This window comes from Puntigrus tetrazona, chromosome 4 (genome assembly GCF_018831695.1).
Source record: "Puntigrus tetrazona isolate hp1 chromosome 4, ASM1883169v1, whole genome shotgun sequence".
Taxonomy (NCBI): domain Eukaryota; kingdom Metazoa; phylum Chordata; class Actinopteri; order Cypriniformes; family Cyprinidae; genus Puntigrus; species Puntigrus tetrazona.
In genome coordinates this window covers 5,960,174-5,983,355 of record NC_056702.1, presented here as the reverse complement: position 1 = coordinate 5,983,355, position 23,182 = coordinate 5,960,174, and the positions used below count along the sequence as shown (strand labels likewise).

The window sequence follows — 23,182 nt, the reverse complement described above, 5'->3', positions numbered from 1 at the left end:
TTATGAAATGTCAGGTCTCGGTTCTCATCCGAGCGAGACACAAGCGAAAACAACACAAGCTGCCGTGAAGCTTGAGCGTTACCTGTTCTGTTGATTCTAGACATCACAACAAAACCTTGATCTCGTGGCCGGTTGAGACATCTAGGGATTCTTTTTGGCTGTGTTACCCAGGTTCAGACACATTTCCCAGACAGTACTAGAGTAATTTACTTCTCAGTGTCCACTAATGGAGAGTTCTTGATCTCCTGACCTCTCTTGGCATGCCCAAAATCAATATGGCACTCAATGGAGTCAAAGCCTTAAAGGCCATGTCTTCTGTTAATTCTTTCTTTTTTCTGTTTTACATTTACGGTCGCTCACCGCAGGAAGGGATTTCATCGGACTGCTTGATTTGTTGGAGCTGCTGTGTAAGCCGTAATAAGAACATTAAACGTCTCGGCCTGACCTTATCCGAGAAATTGACCCCTCTATGTCTTTCTTTACAGTATCAGAAATCTTGGATCAAATGACAGACACATGGGAAAAATCTAAATACTATGTGAACATGTTGTAATCTAAGCTCAAGTGTACATGAGAAGAATTTTAACTAGAGATACACAATATATCATCATCATATTGGTTGTCAGTCGATATTAGGTGTCTCTTTATAGGATATTTAATTGTGCATGCTTATTGGCTTTATTTTTAACATTGATTACTTATATTATTACATAATATATAAGGTGCATGAAAGTTTTCAAAGTTTAAAAGAAATAAATACTTTTATTCAGCAAGAATGCATTCAATTGATCAAAAAATACAGAAAAGTGATAATACATGATTTTTTACCATTTTTAAAGTTTATACTGTATATAAACTTTACTGAACTGTATATTAACCATTCATTTTCCAAATTCAAATTTAAACAATTAATTTTGGTTTTCAGTATTTTATTGTTTAGCTCATTTAGAGGAATTTTAACATCTGCCATTTATTAGTTATCTTATGGCGCGTAACTGTTATGGCTCATGTAATATTCTCTTTTGACATAAACTCTAACTCCATCTGCACGATTTCTTACTGGGGACTAGGATCAGTTTTTGATATTGAAAAGGAAATGTACAGGATTACAGGTTCAAGGAACCAGATGCTGTGCACAAAATAGAAACCGTAAGAAATGTTGGGTTCCACAGAGATCTTTCATCTGTTGCACTCGACTGCGCTGAGAGCTGTCTCTTTCCTGCAGTGTCATTTATGCATCTCTGCTTTCATAACCCTCCATGTTGAAGCTTGGGAAAATGAGGGGAAAGAAAGATGAAGGTGTAGATACTGGTGGGTTTTGGGGTTAAAGGAGGGGTGTCTCTTCAGTCACCTGACAGAGGCTGATCTCTGCAGCGCATTGGAGTGTGACCACATGACAGTTTGAGGGCATGCTGTATCCTGCTCTTTCTTCTGTCCGTGATACACAGCAGCTCCAAACCACAATCTCATCCCTTAAGAGGGTTTCAAACAAGCCAATACTCTCCAAGGAGAAGGCCTTTGTGTAGATTTACACGCTCCTCACTCAGTGTAAATTTTGTAAACTGTAGTGAAAACCAGTGTCACAACTGTGGACGTCAGCCAGAAAGGAGAAGCTCTGTTGTTGAGCGCTTTACACAGAAGAGCCATGTTTAGCCAACCTTGTTTTATTGTATGCTTCCTCTGTCCTGTTTTTAATGAAAATTTGTTCCCCAAGCTAAACTGTAATTTGCTTTTATTCCGCAAGGACACATTAAATGTATCAAAAGTGACTGTGAAGAAATTACAATGTTACAAAATATCTCTGTTTTTTCATTCATGCCATTCTTTTCTTTTTTCTGTTTAGCATTCATGCTAAACTTTCTGTTCGTCAGGAAAAAACGGTGGCCGCAAAGATACTAAGCAGCACAACCATTTTCAACATTGTTAAGAGATAAGAGATGTTTCTTCACCAAATCAGTTTAATACTATGATTTCTAAAGCATCATGAGACACTGAAGACTGGAGCGAACCAACTCAATCTGGCAAGATAAATGCAAAATAAAAGGAAAGCAAATGCCTAAAAAAGATTTCTATGCGTGTAATAAGTAAATATTATTTTATACATGCCGACTTTATTTTATTTTATTTTTACAGGCAAAATGGACCTATAAATACAAGCTATAGCATATATTTAATGAACAAACTATCAAAGAAGAGGCATGTGTAAAAATGTATGAATAATAGGCTTTGCTGTTTTGCTGAGCTTTTTGTGGGTCAGGCTGTGCACTAATGCTCTGTATTCGAGAATGTTTTCCACCACTTCTTTATAAGCATCTTCATAATTTTTTTTTTTCTATGGGGAGGGTGAGAACCAAGCAAAATTGGGTCAATGAGGTACATCTGACTTTGAGATATGTACCCTACTTCCTCCTTCCACAAACCAGCAACAAATCACCTCATCTTTAAGTCTACTGAGTGCTTGGCCAAAATAAATTAATGAAATTACAACAAGTTGCGCAACCACTTCCATATCTGGCTTTGACTTGACCTTAGCAAGTAATATGTCTGAGTAAATGAGATCACTGGGTCAGGGATGATTACTGTTTGCACGGTTTACAAAGTGCTTGTCTCAGCACTAAAGGTTAAAATACGAAAAAGATTCGTACTATAAATGTAACTTAGTCAAGCTAGCATAGCAGCTGAGATATTAATGCCTTAGCAAGGAACGTTGAGGTCCCACTTTATTATTATGAATGAAAGTTACTCACGCAAAGAGTGCCACTCATCCTGACGAATGGTCTTGGTGATGTTGTAAGAGAGATTCTTGGGTATTGTGGCCGAGGAGTAGTGGTACTTGATATAGGAGCATCTTGCAATGGACCCTGCAGGTAGAGAAGAAAAACGTAGTTTATTCACTAGTGAAAATTTGCTAGCAGTTTTTTTTTATACCCATAGATCTTCCATCATTTAGCATTATATCAATTGCTAACCAATGGATCGTCTGCGGCGAATGGGTGCCGTCAGAATGAGAGACAAACAGCTGATAAATGCACAGTAACAAACAAATAATCAACATGACTCCAGTTCGACGGCACCCATTCACTGCAGAGAATCCACTGGTGAGAAGGTGATGTAATATTAAATTTCTTTAAATCTGTTCAGATGAAGAAACAAACTCATTTGCATCTTGGATGGCCTGAGGGTGAGTCCATTTTTTAGTTTAAAAATTAAATTTTGGGTGAACTTTTTTTCAAGTGAATCGTGTTTATAATGCTAACAAATGCAACGATCGATCAGTGTATCGCATTGAGTACAACAATTTAAACGGAGATTAACATTGTCTTTATTTTCTAGGCATATATTTCACTACTCGCTCCTACTAGATTTTCACTTCACTGTATTTTGCATGATCAGAATACAAATCTTCACACCTTCGATTTCCTTCTTTCCCTCTCTTTGAGAAAGCCCAGATCTCATTTTTAGCATCCCGGGAGGCTTTTTCAACATTTACAAAGTAGTGTGATTGTGTTTCTCTTTGTTTCTAATCAAACGGTGGTTTCCTGTAGCTTGTGTCACATTTGAAATCCTTTTTCTGCGGTGTACTTTGAGGATTTCTGGTTTACTTGTATAGCGTATCTCTCTGAGATATGTCACACAGTGTCTGAAATGATTTAATTTGGGAACACTGTGAAGTGCGTTTGTGAATGATATGGCCTTTAGAACGAGGCCTGTACGCATCCTCCCCTTTAGACAGGAATGATGTGCACATGTGTCTTCAGAGCTCACTGATCAGCACTGAAAAAAGCGTGGACAAAGATAATGATACATATTTCTGTGTCCTAACGGTACACGCCAGCAATCATTTCAGCTTGCACTATTGTCCAGGATATCATTTCCTGTTGATTATGAAACCCTGCAGATAGAAAATGGCAGCCTATATCATCTAGAAAAGAGAATTATGGTCCCAATGCTCGACTCTGTCTTCCATTATCTCTTTCTTCCAGGAACCGCTAGACCAGCTAAAATCTGTGTCTAGTGTCCCATTGATTACCAAATCATTAGTGTCACGAGTTGAAAATGGATATGAAAGCAGTGGATCTCTACTAGTGCAACTGTAACCAGATTTACAAAAATGTTTGTGTACATATAGTAACACTTTACCTGAGGGTCTAATTCTCATTAACTAGTTGCTTATTAGCAGGCATATTACTAGGATTTTTTTTTTATTTATTTTTTTTAGTATTTACAAAGCACGTATTAATGCATTATTAATCCTATACCATTCCTAAATGCTGACTTAACATCTTAATAACTATTAATTGTATATATTACACGTTTATAATATGTATAATAGATATAAATTGATAGCGTAGTGTAAATTTACATTTGATTTATACTTTTTATGTTTTTTATATTACATAATACAATATTACATTCACAAGCCACTGGGGGCGCAGAGTATTTTTTATTTTTTTTCTTGACTATCCGGGGCTTTTTGGGACCCTTAACATGCTTTTGTGAAAAAGTTGCAATACTCCTCCTAGGGTTTTCATCCAATTGCCACATAACTCAGTCAACACGATCACAAGACATAAGGCTAAATTGCAAAGGTTTTTTTTTTATCTTGGATGGTTTGGCTGAGGAAAGGTTATGAATTTTTGAAGAAAAAGGGGAAATGCCTAATAGGTTTTGCATACACTGCCTTTTGGGTTGGAGCCACGATATTTCAATATTTTTAATTTTGCAGTATCTACTATTCAAAAATTTAGCTTTTAACTCCTGTGTAGTATCCACATGATAAGCTGGTACAGAAGATTGTTGTTTTATCATAACATAAAATGACAAGTTTCATCATCGAACATGACTTTCGTTGAGTTTAATGAGCAACTCTGCAAACATCTCCCGTTACACACTTGTAAGACAGATTGCTTTTGGCCCTGTGTATCCCTGCGGAGCAGAAGCTGATCGGGTCAGCGACCGAGTGTAAACTAAAACCATCTTTCTTCCAGACTGACCAGACAGCAGTGTTCCTGGGTATAGATTTTTTTTGATGGCCAGCAATGCCTGTGAGAGTTGAATAGATTTTAAATACGCCAAAGAAAGCTAAAGTCATCACGGATTTTAAAGTGTCACTGGGACCATGGCACTTACTTTGCTTTGAATGTGTGACTCAAATACAGAGCTGTTCAGTTCATATCGTTTTAACATTGCAATGCTTATGTCAAGTTGTTTTTATATGGCTTAACTGGAATAAAAATATCTATTTACAGAACAATCTGCATTAATGATGCCAAGCACTCCCAGCATTCTCTGCAGTCCTGCTACAAGCCAGTCAATGAAAGGTCACTTGGCTTCCCTTGATGCCTTGCGCTGTTAGCACAGGGACTGTTTTTGATCATTTTTGAGTGAGTTATTTATTTTTTATTTGTTTTTTAGTTTTTGACAGCCTGCCTGATTTCATTTTTTCCCTCTTGCTTATCAAAGAGTACTTGCTGTCTCTTTTCCTCTTTGTAATAGTGGGGTTGTCAATCAACTATTTAAATGAAGTATTAAAGTGACTGCATAATATGCAGGAAAAAAATAGTCTGTTTAATTTAAAATAATCATTCAAATAATTTTACAAAACGTGGCTTCAGTATGTGCATATGCGTATCTATATACATAAGCTAAATTAATAATTAAAAAAATAATAGTATGTATTTTATTAGCATGTGTTAATTAATTTTCCTAATTTAATATTAAATCAGCCAATCACATGGCAGCAATTCAATGCATTTAGGCGTGTAGACGTGCTCGAGACAATCTGCTGAAGTTCAAATCAGACATCAGAATGAAAAACAAAAGGTGATTTAAATTATTTTAAATATGTCTGGCTTCGCTGAGTATTTCAGACACTGCTGATCTGCTGCTTTTTTTTTTTTGAGGGCAAACATCTCTAGGGTTTACAGAGAATGGTTTAAAAAAGAGAAAAATATCCAATGAGTGGCAGTTCTGTGGTTGAAAATGCAGTGTTGATGCCAGAGGTCAGAGGAGAATGGACAGACTAGTTCAAACTGAAAGAAAGTCAAGAGTAACTCAACCACCACTTGTTACAACCGAGGCATGGAGAAGAGCATCTCTGAATGTACAGCATGTCAAACCTTGAAAGAGATGGGCTACAGCAACAGAAGACCACACCAGATGCCACTCCAGTCAGCTCAGAATGGAAAACTGAGGCTACAACTTGCCTTTGCTTTTTCTGAGACATTCAGATTGTAGGGTTACAATTTGGTGTATATAACATGTAAGGGTGGATCCATCCTGTCATGATGCTTTCATGTTAATATGGACCAAAATCTCAGATTAAGACAGTCCTGAAGGCAAAATGTGTGTGTGTGTGTGTGTGTGTGTGTGTGTATATATATATGTATATATATATATATATATATATATATATATATATATATATATATGTGTGTGTGTGTGTATATATATGAAGTGAGAGAGACTCTGCAAGTACTATTTCTTTGGCAGACTCTCCTGTGCTGTCTGCTTTTCTGCTCATTGTACTAATCTAAAATCTGCAGACAGGGATTTGGCAGACTGGAAGAGTCTTTTACTTATTTATGAATCTCCAGCCTGTCTTACTTTGCTTTAACTATCACAGAGCGAGAAAGGACATTTTATATTTTATTTTTTTCCTGAAGGTTGAATTGGATGATTTTTTCCCCCGCAAGGGCATTTTCAGCTGTTTACTCCAGGATTAATCACTGCCATTATCCGCAGCTAATGTGTCTGCTCAGCCGAATTTCAAAATAAATAAATAAGTGCATTTTAAATAATCCATTTGTGACACGTTCCACACATTGCCGGCCGGGGTGCAAAGACACTGCCACAAAATTAATCACCCTTGAACTTCATCTTTGAATTTCCTCTGCATTCTCAGGAATGTCACTTTCCCATTTTTCCAACGTCTTTGGCAATAATTCATGAGGCTTTCGCTTCACTTTTCCCATCCTCTGGCCTAGTAATGAGTGAAACCTTTCTTAGAAAAACCTATATCAACAGCAGCACTGCTCAACTTGAGGAAGGACTGCATGTCAATAAGGTAACGGATTACAAATGCTATAGCCTGATTTCTGACTTGGCCTGGATCAATGATATGTGTCCAGTGTCCTCATTACATGTAATCTGGATCAATGTTGTGTGGTCTACTGTACCATAATAGTGCTGACGTATATGCAAAGTCAACACTGTTGCCGCTTTAATATTGCAAAGGGGATTAATTTTATCTCCTCTTCTCTCGACAAAATATACCAATTTGAAAGTGGCACAGAGAGATTAATGTAACACATTAATTTTGAGGTAATATAAGAGCCGAAGTTAATATCCTCTAACAGGTCATTTGAAAATAATAATCACAACAGCAAAATACACAACCGTGTCTCATAATTAGCACAATTGTTTATATATTTAATAACTCTGGATCCTTGTAGATATCCCCTTTGAAAGCTAAACAATTAACCAAATTGTTTATTTAGAAATATTAAAGGCTGTTTTATTTCAAATTTATTTGCAATAATAGCTGGCTATTTAGCAAATAACTGCTTGAAATTATTTTTTATAAAGAAAGAGGCAGTGTGCATGAGACATCCTACAGTTTAGCAGGCATACCAAAAAAAGGCAACATTTGACAAACCAGAACCATTAATGTATTTAATTTAATTTCATTTAATTTAGTTATTTTATTATATTATAATATATTAAATATAATAATATAATTATAATAATATAATTACATTATAATATAATGTTTAATTTTCACATTTTAACAATTTTGAATTATTTTGAACTCCAATATTTAAATAATTTGACAGTTTTCTCACCTCTAATCTTAGAGTTTTTTTATTTAATTTTATTTACATTCATTTAAAAACATTTTAATTTATTTTATCTTAACAATAGTGGTTGGCAACTTACCAGTGAGTAAACAAAAAATGATGAAATTTTATGTAAAAAGAGAACAATCACAAAAAAAGTCAGCAGAAAGCCACATTTGACCAATCAGAATCGAGTATTCAACAGATCTGTGTAATAATTTTATATAAACTTTTGACATACTTTAAGTAATCGCATATCCCCATAACATGTAGGGCAGTGCAAGAATTAGTTAAAGACTGCTTTATCAGAGGTCAGGCCTTCAGAGAGTACAAATATTTTATACAAAGTGAAAAAAACAGCATGTCAAAATGTAGAGCCGGATTAATGCTGACCTCTCTGTCAAGAGATGTTTGGCGTCATTGCCACAGACTCCAGCAGGAGTGTATTGCGCACACTGTACTGAACCGAGGGCTGTATCCGTTCTAGTGATGTAGTTGTTTGCTAAGCAGTAACGCAGTTGTGGAGGCGAGAGTGATCAGGTGCCGGGGCTGATGTGATGCTTTTCATATTTATTTCCATTAATCATAAACTCCCCCCTGTGCTAAAGGCCTTTAGCCGCGCTGCTGCCATGTGCTGCAATTCCCTTTGTTCAGTGGCGAGCATTAGTCATCATTACGCTTTTCCTGTTGCCTTAGTCTTGCAGTCAAATACGCTGCTGAAGCTGCTTCACAGAAGAATGACAGATAGATTTGGTGTTTCTTTCTAATCACAGCCTATGCGATCTTCCCTCGTTTGGTGATACACTAAACAAAGGCTTTTCAAACATGATGCTTCATGAAATCTCATTGTGCGGGGTCCTCTGCCTTAAATATGAAGGCAGATATATTTTATGTACAAGCTCTATTTATGCAAAATGTTAATTTATTACATTTTATACTGTCAGTGTAGTGAGGCTAAAGACAATTTCACAATATTATAAGGAAACAGTTGTTTGGTTTAAGTTTCCAGCCCTGAACTAATGCTAGATTCATAATCCTGATGAGGAATATTAATTTGTAGATATTTTAAAACTCTGGTTTCTTGTAGAACTCTCATCTGGATGCTGAAGTGTATGTTATTTACATATATTTCAGACAATTGATTGTGTTATTTAAAATTTTAGCTACTTATCACTTAAATGAAATTGTGTTATGAACATTAATTGTATTATGTACATGAAATTGTATTATGATACATTCAACTATTTTAATTAATTTCATTTTATATGTTTTATTTAATTTAACTTTAGCAGCAGTGATCAGCTATACTTACCAAATAAGTACATTATGGAAACAAATGGATTTTATTATGAACTGCAGTGAGCAAGTTTATAAGAACAGATAAGATAGAAATAGAGAAAACACTAGCTATTTGGGAAGAAAATAAAGGTTAAACAAATAATTGCAATTCATATAAATATTTAAAAAATATGATTGCAATTACAGTCAACTCTGTTTAATAACGGGTTATATAAATAATTACATTTTTTGTTTGTTTATTTCTCGGATTTTAACAATGTTTCCCACTAGCAGTTTAGTTTAAATTCGAGTCATTATATGGTGTTTTAGACAAGACATTGTGCTTGTGCAGATCTTTATGACATAGCAAAAGCTCAACAGAAGGCACGATATGAGTACTTTATCAAAGCTGGAGTAAGCCATGCTTGACGCTAACAGTCCCCGAGCGGCATTATCATCTAGCTGACTCATAGTGTTTGACCCGACACTCCACAATCTAATTATAAATGTGCCTCATGGTGGTCTCTGTCCTTATGATGAAGATAAAGGCTTGTGATAAAGACTGAGAGAGGCTTTTGGCATAACTCTGTCTATGAGTCAAGATCCCACTCCTCTCCGCTCTGTGCTGTCACCCACATGCATATGGACATCAAAGATTCCTGTCATCATACAATCTGTTTTTTTATTCCCTTTGCCCCAGGGAGCAATAGCTGACATAATGCATGTGTGGCTTTATTATTTTTCAGTTGGGAACGTTGCTTGAGAAACACAGTGCTAATGGCTGTGTACATTTGAGTTTATTTCCATTTGTTATTTATTTTTTTATTGCAGTTAGCGGTGCGTTCGGTGCATGGTAACCATAAAACCAGTGTATAAAAGTGTACTGACTGTGCATAAAGAGAAATATGGATTATACCATTTTATTATGCCCACAGTTATGTGATAAATTACACAAATGCCATAATGCATTAACCGTTGACTGTTGGTTATAGATTAATCTGCTGATGTATGATTTAACTTAAAATAATCTGAAAGCATTCATGAAATGCTGAGTTATGATGTTTAATGTTATTCATCTTCCTTCTTTTTTAAAATTAAATCTTCAATACTGTCAGGATTTATTTGTATTATTAAATAGGTAGTTTTTCATTTTTTGGACAAATTATAGAAAAATGAATAGGGATATACAAACAGAAAAAAGAGATACAGTACAGTATATGTAGCCTATTATAAAGGTTTGAGTACACACACAGAGAGATTAGAAAAAATATTTTAATATAGTGTTTTTACTTTTAAGTGTCTACTTTTAAGGTGTCAAATAAGTTTTTGGAGAATAAACTGTCAAAAGTGTAACACAACTTATAAAATATTATAATATTTATGTAAAACTTCAAACAACAGGCTTATTCTGACATATTAAAATATATAAAAGAATAAGGAATCTTTGACCCATGTATAAAATATTTAGATTTATTTATGCATTTATTTTATATACAAACCGTATTCCAAAAAAGTTGGGACACTATACAAATCGTGAATAAAAACTGAATGCAATGATGTGTAGGTGCCAACTTCTAATATTTTATTCAGAATAGAACATAACTCACGGAACAAAAGTTTAAACTGAGAAAATGTACCATTTTAAGGGAAAAATATGTTGATTCAGAATTTCATGGTGTCAACAAATCCCAAAAAAGTTGGGACAAGGACATTTTCACCACTGTGTGGCATCTCCCCTTCTTTTTACAACACTCAACAGACGTCTGGGGACAGAGGAGACAAGTTTCTCAAGTTTAGAAATAGGAATGCTCTCCCATTCTTGTCTAATACAGGCCTCTAACTGTTCAATCGTCTTGGGCCTTCTTTGGTCGCACCTTCCTCTTTATGATGCGCCAAATGTTCTCTATAGGTGAAAGATCTGGACTGCAGACTGGCCATTTCAGTACCGGATCCTTCTCCTACGCAGCCATGATGCTGTGATTGATGCAGAATGTGGTCTGGCATTATCTTGTTGAAAAATGCAGGGTCTTCCTGAAAAAGATGACGTCTGGATGGGAGCATATGTTGTTCTAGAACCTGAATATATTTTTCTGCATTGATGGTGCCTTTCCAGACATGCAAGCTGCCCATGCCACACGCACTCATGCAACCCCATACCATCAGAGATGCAGGCTTCTGAACAGAGCGTTGATAACAACTTGGGTTGTCCTTGTCCTCTTTGGTCCGGATGACATGGCGTCCCAGATTTCTAAAAAGAACTTGAATCGTGACTCGTCTGACCACAGAACAGTCTTCCATTTCGCCACACTCCATTTTAAATGATCCCTGGCCCAGTGTAAACGCCTGAGCTTGTGGATCTTGCTTAGAAATGGCTTCTTCTTTGCACTGTAGAGTTTCAGCTGGCAACGGCGGATGGCACGGTGGATTGTGTTCACTGACAATGGTTTCTGGAAGTATTCCTGAGCCCATTCTGTGATTTCCTTTACAGTAGCATTCCTGTTTGTGGTGCAGTGTCGTTTAAGGGCCCGGAGATCACGGGCATCCAGTATGGTTTTACGGCCTTGACCCTTTCTCACAGAGATTGTTCCAGATTCTCTGAATCTTTGGATGATGTTATGCACAGTTGATGATGATAGATGCAAAGTCTTTGCAATTTTTCACTGGGTAACACCTTTCTGATATTGCTCCACTATCTTTCTGCGCAACATTGTGGGAATTGGTGATCCTCTACCCATCTTGGCTTCTGAGAGACACTGCCACTCTGAGAAGCTCTTTTTATACCCAATCATGTTGCCAATTGACCTAATTAGTGTTAATTGGTCTTCCAGCTCCTCGTTATGCTTAAATTTACTTTTTCCAGCCTCTTATTGCTACTTGTCCCAACTTTTTTGGGATTTGTTGACACCATGAAATTCTGAATCAATATATTTTTCCCTTAAAATGGTACATTTTCTCAGTTTAAACTTTTGTTTCGTGATTTAAGTTCTATTCTGAATAAAATATTAGAAGTTGGCACCTACACATCATTGCATTCAGTTTTTATTCACGATTTGTATAGTGTCCCAACTTTTTGGAATCCAGTTTGTATTTATATTTAAATATCTTTAAATAATTGTTTTACAAATGAAACCGATGGCAAATACAAATGTTATTTTAACATGTAAAAACATGTTTTTGTTTTTTCTTAGTAGTTTTCTTTAATAAAAGGAATTTTTATTTATTTATTAAAAGAATTTTGACAATTGAAATTGTAAATTGATGTTCCCAGAATTCCCTGCATTTAATTAAATTTAACTTAAAACCGTAAGACCAAAAACCTTTTTTTTTACAGTAGGATTCTGGCAATCACAGATACCAGTTTTTCACTGTACATTTTATGGATTTTTTTTTTTACAGTGCTTGCTTCAGTTCAGAGCCAGGTAACTCGTCTCTTTGTGAGCTCACTCTGTTTATTCCTCCAGACCTGCATATCGCTGGCAGACACGGGCACGTGGTGCTGCCAGATGGACGCTGCGGTGCAGTACTCGCCCTGGCCTCATTATTTGGTGACCCAGATTGCGGTCCATCCCTCCCCGAACCCAAACCAAGCTGGATTAACCGTGAGACACACCAGTTAAGTGCACTGGGGGTGGGGATGTTATAACGGTCATGTATTCGCTGACCCAGCTGATGTGTTTCATTGTCTTTGTAATTAAAACACAGTACACGAGCGGTGGGTTTGAACGGGACCGGTAGATCAGTCTGTTACTGCAGGGAACGTGAGGATAGATCGTCTCTGCCTTACAAGTGAAGTCAAATTAATTCAGAGATACTTTGTGCCGCCGCTGAGCATGACATGATGATGAATGTAATGTGCGGTTCATTTTGCCAATGCACAGATGTCACAGAGGACAATCTTGTTTACAGTTAACAGTGGATGCTGGAGACCCACACATGTCCTTTAAACTTACATTAAGTTTTGTGGTTACAGCATAAAGATGTTTTGAGCAATTATTAATAAATACATGTACTGTAAATATTTGTTAGACGCATGAAGATGAATAAAAATAAAGTGAACTTAGCTAAGTATAAGTTTTAAATAATATATTTGTATGTGTATATTATATATACATAATAAATAAACACAGCACAAACACGTATATTATGTAAAGAAAAACGTACATACATTTAGGTGAATTAGTTCATCACTAGAGTCATCACTTAGTTCATGATTTTTGGAATAAGATGCAACTTAGGCTTGTTGCCTGTCATGATTATTGAAGTAATGTTTTTCAAACTCTGTAAGAACCTTTACAAATGGTTTTGTTCTTTTGTGTTTCATCTTTATAGATTTGTTTAGGTAAATAAGTTCATTTCAATGATTCCTTGAAATTCCTCTCTACAGGAGCCACAAGAAGCTTATGTTTATTTATTTTTTTTTTTTTGGAATAAAATGCAGATAATCAGGCTTGTTTCTATAACGTTTTTTCAGACAGCTTAAGAAGTTTTGTCTATACATAGAACGGTCTCATACATATCTGCAGTTAAGTGAATCGATTTGAACGAATCATTAAAAAGAATCAGAATCACTCATTTGCACAGGACATCTCAAGTGGTTGTGCTGTAGCATTAATGCTAAGCCCATATTTCCATTGAGTGCCCAATTATCTCCTTCTAAACTTTTGATATTCAGCTTTTGCAATCGAAGATCTGTCTGAAAACAGCGCGGCATGCCTTCGGGAGGTGATGACAGGCAACACTGAGCCTGGTTTGCTATGGATCATGTTGAGAGTTTTACACTCCGCAGCATCACACTGTCTTTGAAGGGCCAGGAAGGCTTCCCTCTGGAGTGGCTTGTCTCTTGTAATTCGCTAGAATCAGTATGTACATGGTAGAAGCCCTCAAGCCACCGTGTTAGAGAATGAAGACGGATGAATCCGAGCTAGTGTGTGGTCTGTTCGGCTCAAGCTCGCAGAGGGTGGTGGATCTCACCCTGATCCGGTGGAAAAAATAAATAAATAGCCAATCAAAGCTCTCTTTAAAGTCTGAAGTCTGTGGGTGTGCAGAAGCCCTAAACGGCCATGCATAATATGCTAGAGCAGCATTCCTCTTGTAATGGAATTCATTTTATAACCAGGCTACAAGCTTGTTTATTGAGTTAATCACTACTCTTTTAACGTCGATTTTTGGTCTTTGAAAAGCTGTCAGAGAATGCCAGCCACTGTGTTTGTCTCGTTCGGTTTGCATGCCGTAAAGAATGAGCTGATTATAGGCAGACGTTACCGGCTGATAGTATCTGGACACTGGTGCAGGGCTCTTTAATTAAAGCCCTTAAAATGGCTGCCAACACACTGTCCTTCACTCCTGTAGGAGAAAACCTCGCATTGCCATTAAATATTTTTGCTGACATGTACAGCAAATGGATAATGGCAGTCACAATGCTAACTTCAAGCTCCCGTGGGATGCACTTGGTTTGAGGAGCCTTTGTCCAGAGGTTGAATGTAAAAAGCCATCACCTCTCTTAATGATATTTGGGGATCCAGATAATGTTTAAAACATAAAAAATATATAAAATAGGATGCTAATAATGCTAACTGTAGCATTAAGTTTTACAAACTGTAAAACGTAAATTATGTTTTATAAATAAAAATGAATGTCCCTTTTGAGAAATATGTTTCACAAGAAATTAGGGCTCCAGAGTTAATGGTAGCTTCATAAAAGCCGCTTGATTTTCCACAGAGCGGGTCTCCTCATGCATGCAGCCATTTTAAAATCACATGACCAGGCGATTTTTCTTGCTTTATCCTGGAAACCTGTTCTGTAACAGATTTTTTTTATTATTATTTTGGAATTAATTAGTCATAAGCTTCGATTTTGTCAGAGATGTCAACTAAAAAGTTTAGTTTGATGCCACATCTGCACTTACATTCATCTGCCACTAGGTGACAGTCCTGGGAGTGCAATAATAAAAGTAATTTCCGAGTGCATAATTTAAGATTTACACCATGTTGTAATTCCCAATAATTATAACCAGCCAACTGGCCAGATTGTATTTATTCGCTAAAGCCAATTTCAACTCTCTGGAGATGCTTGATGAGAGTTAATTTTGTGTCCTGTTTACACATTATGAAAGGATAAAACTGTGGAGCATACAAACGCTGGAGAAAGTCTTGAGTAGCTCAAAAAGGTTTGCAATATTTTGCATGAAGTAACCTATTGACTGGAAACCTTTATTATTGTTGGGAGAGGATAATTAATGGGTTCAAAACTGGGATTGTTTGGACAGAAAATCTAACTTTTTTCCTCACAGAAAAGCAATCAGAAAAGCAGCATATTGCTTGTAAATAATAAATGAGAATGTACACTATAGTTCAAGATTGGCATCATCCTAAATTAAATGATGGCGAAGTTTTTATAAGACAGCTGCTTGGCTTTCTGCCACGGAAACAGAGGCATGATCTACCATCGGCCTCAGAATCTATATGTTAAGTAGTCTATTGATGAAGCACTTTACATAGGATCTAATGATAACGCCACTTTCAGGATTGAGAATCAAGAGGTCAGGGGGCAGTGTTTTCTTTTGCTGCTATCAGAGCGTGGGATTTGTTTTGTGGAGCTCCTAGTTGTCGGTTGGAAAGAACTCAGTGTTGTGTTATGTATGTGCAAAAGGTTAATACACAGAGCCGTAGATCACTGGCAAGCTACCCCCAGTGAATCACCCGCAAAACTGAACACAAAATGCCATACAGCGTCAGTTATTTACGTCATAACTTCAAAACTAGAAATATTTTTAAAGGTTAGTTTTATGACACAGTACTTGCATACATATCCGATATAGTGAACTTCAAAATAATTTTATAGCAAAAAAACAAAACGACTTTTTTGGCAAAAGCAGAAATTTCCACATTTCATGTTTTAGAGTAACAAAAAAGATTAATCTTTGTAATCTCTATAGATCACAATGTAGATAACTGACAAAGGTTGATCAAAGACTATATGGATGTAATTACACACAATACAGTTTAAAGGTGCTGTATGTAGGATGTTTTGTATGTTTTGATTAAATAAAAATACTATAATATGTTTGCATATATTTAAGCATGCTGAGTTAACATGTTTATCTGAAAAACAAGGCTAAAGTATCTTATGTAATGCATGTATGTAAAGTAAATTATTCTTATGTGTTCCGGCCCGGAATGTCAGCTTCTGTTTTGGTTTGAAACCCACCCACTGCCAGTTTACCCAACTGTGTTTAGGACCCTGGGTTGCCAGTTGGCGGGAAAACACATAAAACAAATTATCCATCTTCGATCACTTTTAGTCAGCTTTGACAAAACTCTTCTCTGCTAGTGTATCTTTTTATAGTGAAAGTAGCCTTGTCAGCTGACCTGAATACAACACGCTGATTTACACTGCCCTCCAAAAAGTTTGGAAACACTCCTCGTTTTGGGTGATATCAGCATAAATCCTTAAAATTTTTAAAGTAACTTGACATTATCATTAAAAACCAGCAATTTTGATTACATAATAACGGCATATATACATGTCAAAGTTGAGCTACTATGGGAGGACCTGGACCGTGATGTCCATAAGTGTCCAACCAGTGTGAATCACCTTTGGGCAATCATTAAGGAGGCTTAGAGTAATATATCAAGTCAATGTTTGAAGAAACTGACAGCTGTGCTGCTTGCTTCCAGATAAACTAATAAAAATTCACCTGTGCCATTCATCCTGATAGTTGACTGTAAATTTAGGCAGTCAGATTAGAGCTTTCCAAACCACAAAAGTGCTTTCCATGTACATGTGGCGGTCTTAAGCGGGACTAAGCCTGATACTACAGGTGATGTTCTGCCTGCCTTTAGCAAGACAGAGCTCTTGAAAAACGTAAAAAAAATCCATGCCAGGGGTGCACATTTGATTTTCCACGAATTGTCTGACCGAGAGCAGTCCCGTATTTTTTTGGCGGTGTGTAGATAAAACAGGCTCACAGGAAGTCAAATCTAATTCCGGGCAAAACCTTTCATCCCAGCTGGTCATAATAAAAGTTTTGCAGGATTGCAGGAGTGGTCACCCTTCCAAACGCACTGAGCAGACAGAAGTGGGATATTTCCTGCGTTTTTGGGTTGAAAATGTCAAACCTGGCCCTTAGGTAGAGACAACCTATCAAACCTCAAACACGCGCACAAATGTGGGATTTGCGTGAGTGTATGGGAATAGGCAAGAGGCTGCACTTTTGACCTTTGCTAGGTGTGCATCATAAGCCGAATCAATCCGAGGTGTTTTCTTACGCTACTGCCTTCCACATTTTTCTGTAAATATGTAGAATTTACTTTGAGAGCGATCAAGAGAGAATGCAGACATTAGTTCGGTCTTTCGAGATTTTTGCAAGGGCTCCGATCCAACAGGGTTATGGAGCTGCAGAGTCAATAAACAAATATCTTCCATTCACTGAGCACACACAGAAGCTGGAAGAGAGCTGTAGGTGTGTGTGGAGCAGCTGGGCAGGTGGGGGTGGATGCATTCGCCATAGATTCGCGAGGTCGCTGAGCTGCGATACTGCCAGAGAGCATCTCTTTGACCATGACGCTCTTGAAGTTACACCGTTACTAAAGTGACGCATCTAGAAGCCACACTCGATCTGTGAGAAATTTGGGAGAAATAAACACTACTGAGATCACTGAGGTGTAAGCCCTCACAAAAGGCTGACATATAAGAGAGCTGACACATTGTGACTCAAACATGAGCGCAGCACACCTAAATCAAGCAGCGAAATGAAAATCTGGGTCAGGAAAGCTCAAAGGCCTCAGGATCCAGTGCTTTTACCGTTCCATCTGCTTACTATGGATGCTGCAAAAATAGAAATACAACTCACTCCATTTCACTAGCCATCTAGAAGAATGTGTCACCATCTCGAATATATTGAAAGCCCACTCTCTGCTCCAGGCAATCAGTAGTCTCGTTCCTCTAATTTAAAAATAGTGACACATGGTTTTTGCATTTTGCAATACCGTGAAAATAGTACTTGCATAATGGTACAGACTCTTGATTGAAAGCTACTTTTCTAAAATAGAAATATTCTAAAATATTTTATATAATTTCATATGTAAAAAGAAATAGATAAAATTGAAAATTTTTAAATATTTCATTGAAATGTTTTAATAATTGAATGTTTTTTTATTTAAATTAAAAACATATTTTTAGCACTAAAAATAGAAAAAAATGATCAAAGAAATAAGTCAGTATTTGTTAGCATATTATTTTTTCTGACTAACATTTAGCTCTTCAATAAAACAATACTTTTATTAATATGATTAAATTTATAATTTTGTATTATTATATTAATCCAATTTTTATTTTACTTGTAAATTACAGTATCTTTCCCGTATAACAAATTTTTTCTATTCTTTATAATGCAATTATATTGTTTTTATTACATTATTATTTCTTATTTCTTTATATATCCATTCATCAGTCTTTATAGGGTCTAACAACACCTATGTTATCAATTTGTTTTCACTGATGTAAATAAAAATGTATTAGCCTCTATCCAAATACACACATGAACTGGCTGAGAGGGAATAAAGAGCAGCGTGGGTCAAGTCTTGTCAACATGTTCCCTTAGTACAGCATCTTAGCCCCTTAGTCCCAGACAGTTTCTTGGCGTCCTTCCTAAGTACTAATACATGCCTAACAACATGTGCTGCCTCTGCACAGCGTGCCATGCTGTCGTGCCAATATAACTGCAAAAACGCCATCATGCCATTAAGAGAGAGTTAGCCAAAATTAACTTTTTGCCATAACTGCCAAATTGTGAATATTTACCACCCATAAATACATTTTTGTCATCAATGAAACTGTATTTTGCATGATTTTTGTTTTGCCCTGATAACAATTAAATCTTAGACCTGTTTAAATAATGTCTGCATTTCCTTTCATCGGCAATGATGCCTTAAAAATGCTGTTTATGGAGGAAACTACTAGATTTATGTGTGGAAAATCTTCTAGAAAGCTTGTAAACTCAAGTCTAAATCTGCTAGGTATAAAGATCATTTAGAGTCATTCAGGTCTGGTAACCAAATGAGGCTTAATGACGCCATCCCATATAAATCTTTTTCAGACGTGTTTAAAAGCGTTTTAAGCCCACCGTGCTAATCTAAGAATGCATATACATGTTTTCTGATCAAGGCCCGTTGACCCACAGAGATCTGTTTTGATTGATTTATTGATTGATTGATTGGCTTGCAAGTTTCCAGGGCAAGAGACTGAGGGAGGCCTCTCGATCAATTCTTATGCTGAAGTCACATTACTACAAGAAGCTTGTCTTGGGAGGATGTTTTTCTAACTTTCTGGGTCTGATTACTTCTTTTTTTTAATATTAGTGCAAATTAAAAAGCTATATTTACTAAAATATGATTGCATTATTGAAATATTCAATTTTAGACATTTTTAACATATTTAACAAATTATAATTCGATATTTTTAATTGTTCATTTCTTGTTCATTGAAAAATACAGGTCAAATTAAAAAATATGATTTTATTTTCTAATATTGAATGAAATATAATTTTTTTTAGAAGTTTGAATATTTCTAAAAACTAAAGGCATGTTCATGATTAAAGATAAATAAAAAATATTTAGGCTTTTACAAATGTATATACAAAGTGTACTTTCCCCAGTGGTTTTATCCATGCTGTGTGATTTCACTTCCAAATATCTCATAGGTTTACATTACACCGAGTAGTTTCACATAACAACAGATATAAAGATTTCTAAATCAAATACATTTAATATTAATCGCTACATGTTACTGTTCAATGCCAGTTATTTCTCCACAAGCGTTTAAGGTATAATACTGTAGGTGTTACATACACAGACTAAATTATGCAAGGAGAAAAGCTGTTTGTGAGTCGATAAGTATATGCATAAACCCGCCCTGAGCATTTTTGCCCCACTTCCTGGAGCTTGAAAGCTTCTGCTCCTTCCTTTTTGATCTGCACCTTTCTCACTATTTTAGCGAGGCTGACTCGGCCAGCCGTTTAATTAATGTGAACAGAACGTTACTCCCTCCATCCATCTTTCTCTGCGTGCTTCTCTCCGACTTTGAGTGGTACGTTATCTTCCACTTTCCCAGAGCAAACCTCGTTGTTAATTAAAAGCTGCCAAGTCCTTCTTACGGTGCAGCCATTTGAAATGAAGCCTTCCTGGGAACTACAGTCGCACACTTTTCCCCCTGAAGAGGACAAATACATCCTCGGCACATCCATCTCTATCAGAGCGTGTCTGTTAGTCGCTGTAATGTAAAATAACAGCTTTAAAATGGCGGCAGGGCAAAACGCCCCATAGATTATCTTTTGACTCATTTCTGAGTGAATGGCAGTAGGGAAAATGGTGTCCGATAGCAATTAAAGCTTGCAAAGCTGAATGTCACACGACGTGGTGAACACCATTCAGATCGCTTTCTGGTTGAACTAATTTGGGTTTATAACAAGCTAAGCTGACCCAGAGCATAGAGCAAGTCAATAGCAGCGAAAATCATCAATCGATGCATGTGTAAGCGAGTAAAATCCAATGCCAAGTCTTGGAGGCTAAAGGGAGAAACGAGAAGAAATGCCGTTTGTTTTAAATACGTCATAACTGGGGGTCTTCGGCGGACGGCTGTGCCATACATTAATCAAGTTATTTCAGTCTCGGGCGTCCCTGCTGACTGCCTGAGAAGAATAGCTTCGCGCTGGTTTCCAAACAGGTATGGCAGATGCTGTTATAATGAAGTTGCTAACTTAATTTTTGTTATTTTTCCTTTTTTATTATTATTTAGTTGATCTATTTTAATCTTTAAACATGATGAAAAGCAAGGTGTTTTACTTAAGAATTATTTAATCAAATCTTGTAAACTAGTTGCTTTATTTAACTAGGTTTTTTTTCACTCTTTACTTGAATCATTTAATTAAATGGGTATTTCTTGGGCTCTACTTAAATATATAGCTTTATTATTTTGAGGTTTTTTTATATTATCTTCCATTTTTGCCTAACAGAGACACATTTTTTTTCATTCCTATCATGGAAAACTTAATGATTTTTAATATTTCTGCTTCTGCACAACTGATGAAACCAAATGAATGTCTTAAAATGTAAATTCTCTTTTCTATACAGAAACCAGAACTGTGTCTCATAATTTTTGATGACAAATCCCTTAAATTCATAATCTGAACACGCACCTCTCGTGTTAAATTGAGCTTAGCAAGCATTAGATTCATAATTCTCATTTCATTTGTGCAAAACTGTCATACGATGGGGTTGGAGGTATGTAATAATGTTAAAAAGGACACATCAGCGTCCACATTTGCAAACTTCAGCGCATTCTCGCTTTGAGATGAATTGTGTTAATGCCAAGAAAGTCATTCGATTTATGGAGATTTGTTATATTAAGCTATTGACTGGTGCAGTTGTTACACACGCAGCAATATGCTCATGTTTTCTCACTCGGTCTTGGGTTTTCTGAACAGGCAGGAAAGTGTAGGAATAGCAGACAGAAAATATGATCCATAAATACAGTGACTTTGTAGGCTGGCACCATGGTGCGTGCCATCTTTATCCACAATCTGGTATGACTGCTTCCTTCCTGTATGTCACCTCACAGATGGGCCGATTACTACGGTGCTGTCAGTCCATTTGTACACTGTAACTACTTCACGGATTACCATCTCATCGAAGGCAAAAGCTGCCTGCTTGTCAAACCAACATACATTTGGCTGTGTGACTAGAAATGTGTGCTTTCAATATAGGTAACAAATACCGCAGGTTATTGCGTAACGGTGTTCAGACGGGTTTGCAGTTTTGCATTGCATTCGGGTTTTTAAAGGCATGTTTATGCCTTTGATGTGTTTTGTCTCGTGAGGTGCTTGCAGATTCTGTGTCATCTAGCTGGCTAACACGAATGAGATTTTGTGAAAGTGAAAACATGACGAGTTATGTTCTTGATAGCATTCGTAAGACTGCGTTGAAAACTACAAAATCATTTAGTAACGTCATATGCCATCGTTTGAGAATTACAATTTTCACACCTTAAGGGTAAATATTACTACTCTAAGATACTAATACACACATTTTAGAAGTAGATAAAAAAAGATACAAAGATGTCTCTTTAATTAGCAGAAATGAACAATATTCTAAATCAGGGGCTATACATCTGTGATATACCTTCCTGCAAAGTTCAGCTCCAACTTTAATCAAACAGCTAATTAAGATCTTCAGGTCAGGATACACAGGTATTGGTCATTTATATTTCATGAATGCATTCGATCTTAACTCTGATGGTTTCCTATGTCTTTTTCACAAACTCCTGATTGAAACCTCTAATGAGTTTCAACCGATGATGATAATTTCCAGATAGTACAGTGTTCACGAAACCTTACGGGAAGTTCTGTAAAAAATGTAAGAATGCTTTTCCATCACAAAACATGCCAAAAAAAACAAGCCGTCCTCCTGTGAAGTTAATTATCCGCAATCATTCTGTACCAGATCTCTGAATTTGTACCCCACAGAAGAAAAGGAGACCATATTCTCTGCTCCTCTGTATCCGTCATGCAGTGTCAGTTCTGTGCTCTTCCATAACACATCTTACACACTTCAGTGTGCTTCAGCTCACAGCACACACCACATTAACACACCCCTGTACCCGCTGTTAGAAGCAGGAATTCAATTACAGACCCAATGTGAAGATGGAGAAAAAGCAGCGACCGGCTGACTGAGACTCTCTCCATCACTTCATACTGGGCTCAAATTAATGAATCTCATTCCTGGGGAAACTCAGAGGTGGAAAGAAGCATTAAACACTCAACTTTTTCAGCAAAATCGGGAAAAGTATGCAGCCCTTAATGACTGGAGTGCCGCCGGTGGCTGCCGACAGGATGTCGAATGTGGATTCGGTTTCAGTTGCTGTTGGAAACTGTGCCAGACTCAAGTAACCTAAAATCTATCAAGTCTGTTTTGCTGCTAGTCCAGGTCATTAACACCAGGGACCGAGGTTGGAAATAGGAAATTGAAGGAGGAATGTATAGCCTGAGTGTGAAAATTTGAATACCAACAACA

The 23,182-nt window shown here is 36.6% G+C and overlaps 1 protein-coding gene across 1 annotated transcript in view; it reads right to left on the bottom strand.

Annotated features, from left to right (window-relative positions):
* Window positions 1-23,182, bottom strand: part of tmem178b (transmembrane protein 178B) — a 74,012-nt gene that overhangs the window by 32,482 nt on the left and 18,348 nt on the right. The window contains exon 3 of the mRNA XM_043237912.1: window positions 2,748-2,861. Coding sequence (XP_043093847.1) covers window positions 2,748-2,861 — 114 coding nt within the window. The remainder of the gene's footprint in view (window positions 1-2,747; window positions 2,862-23,182) is intronic.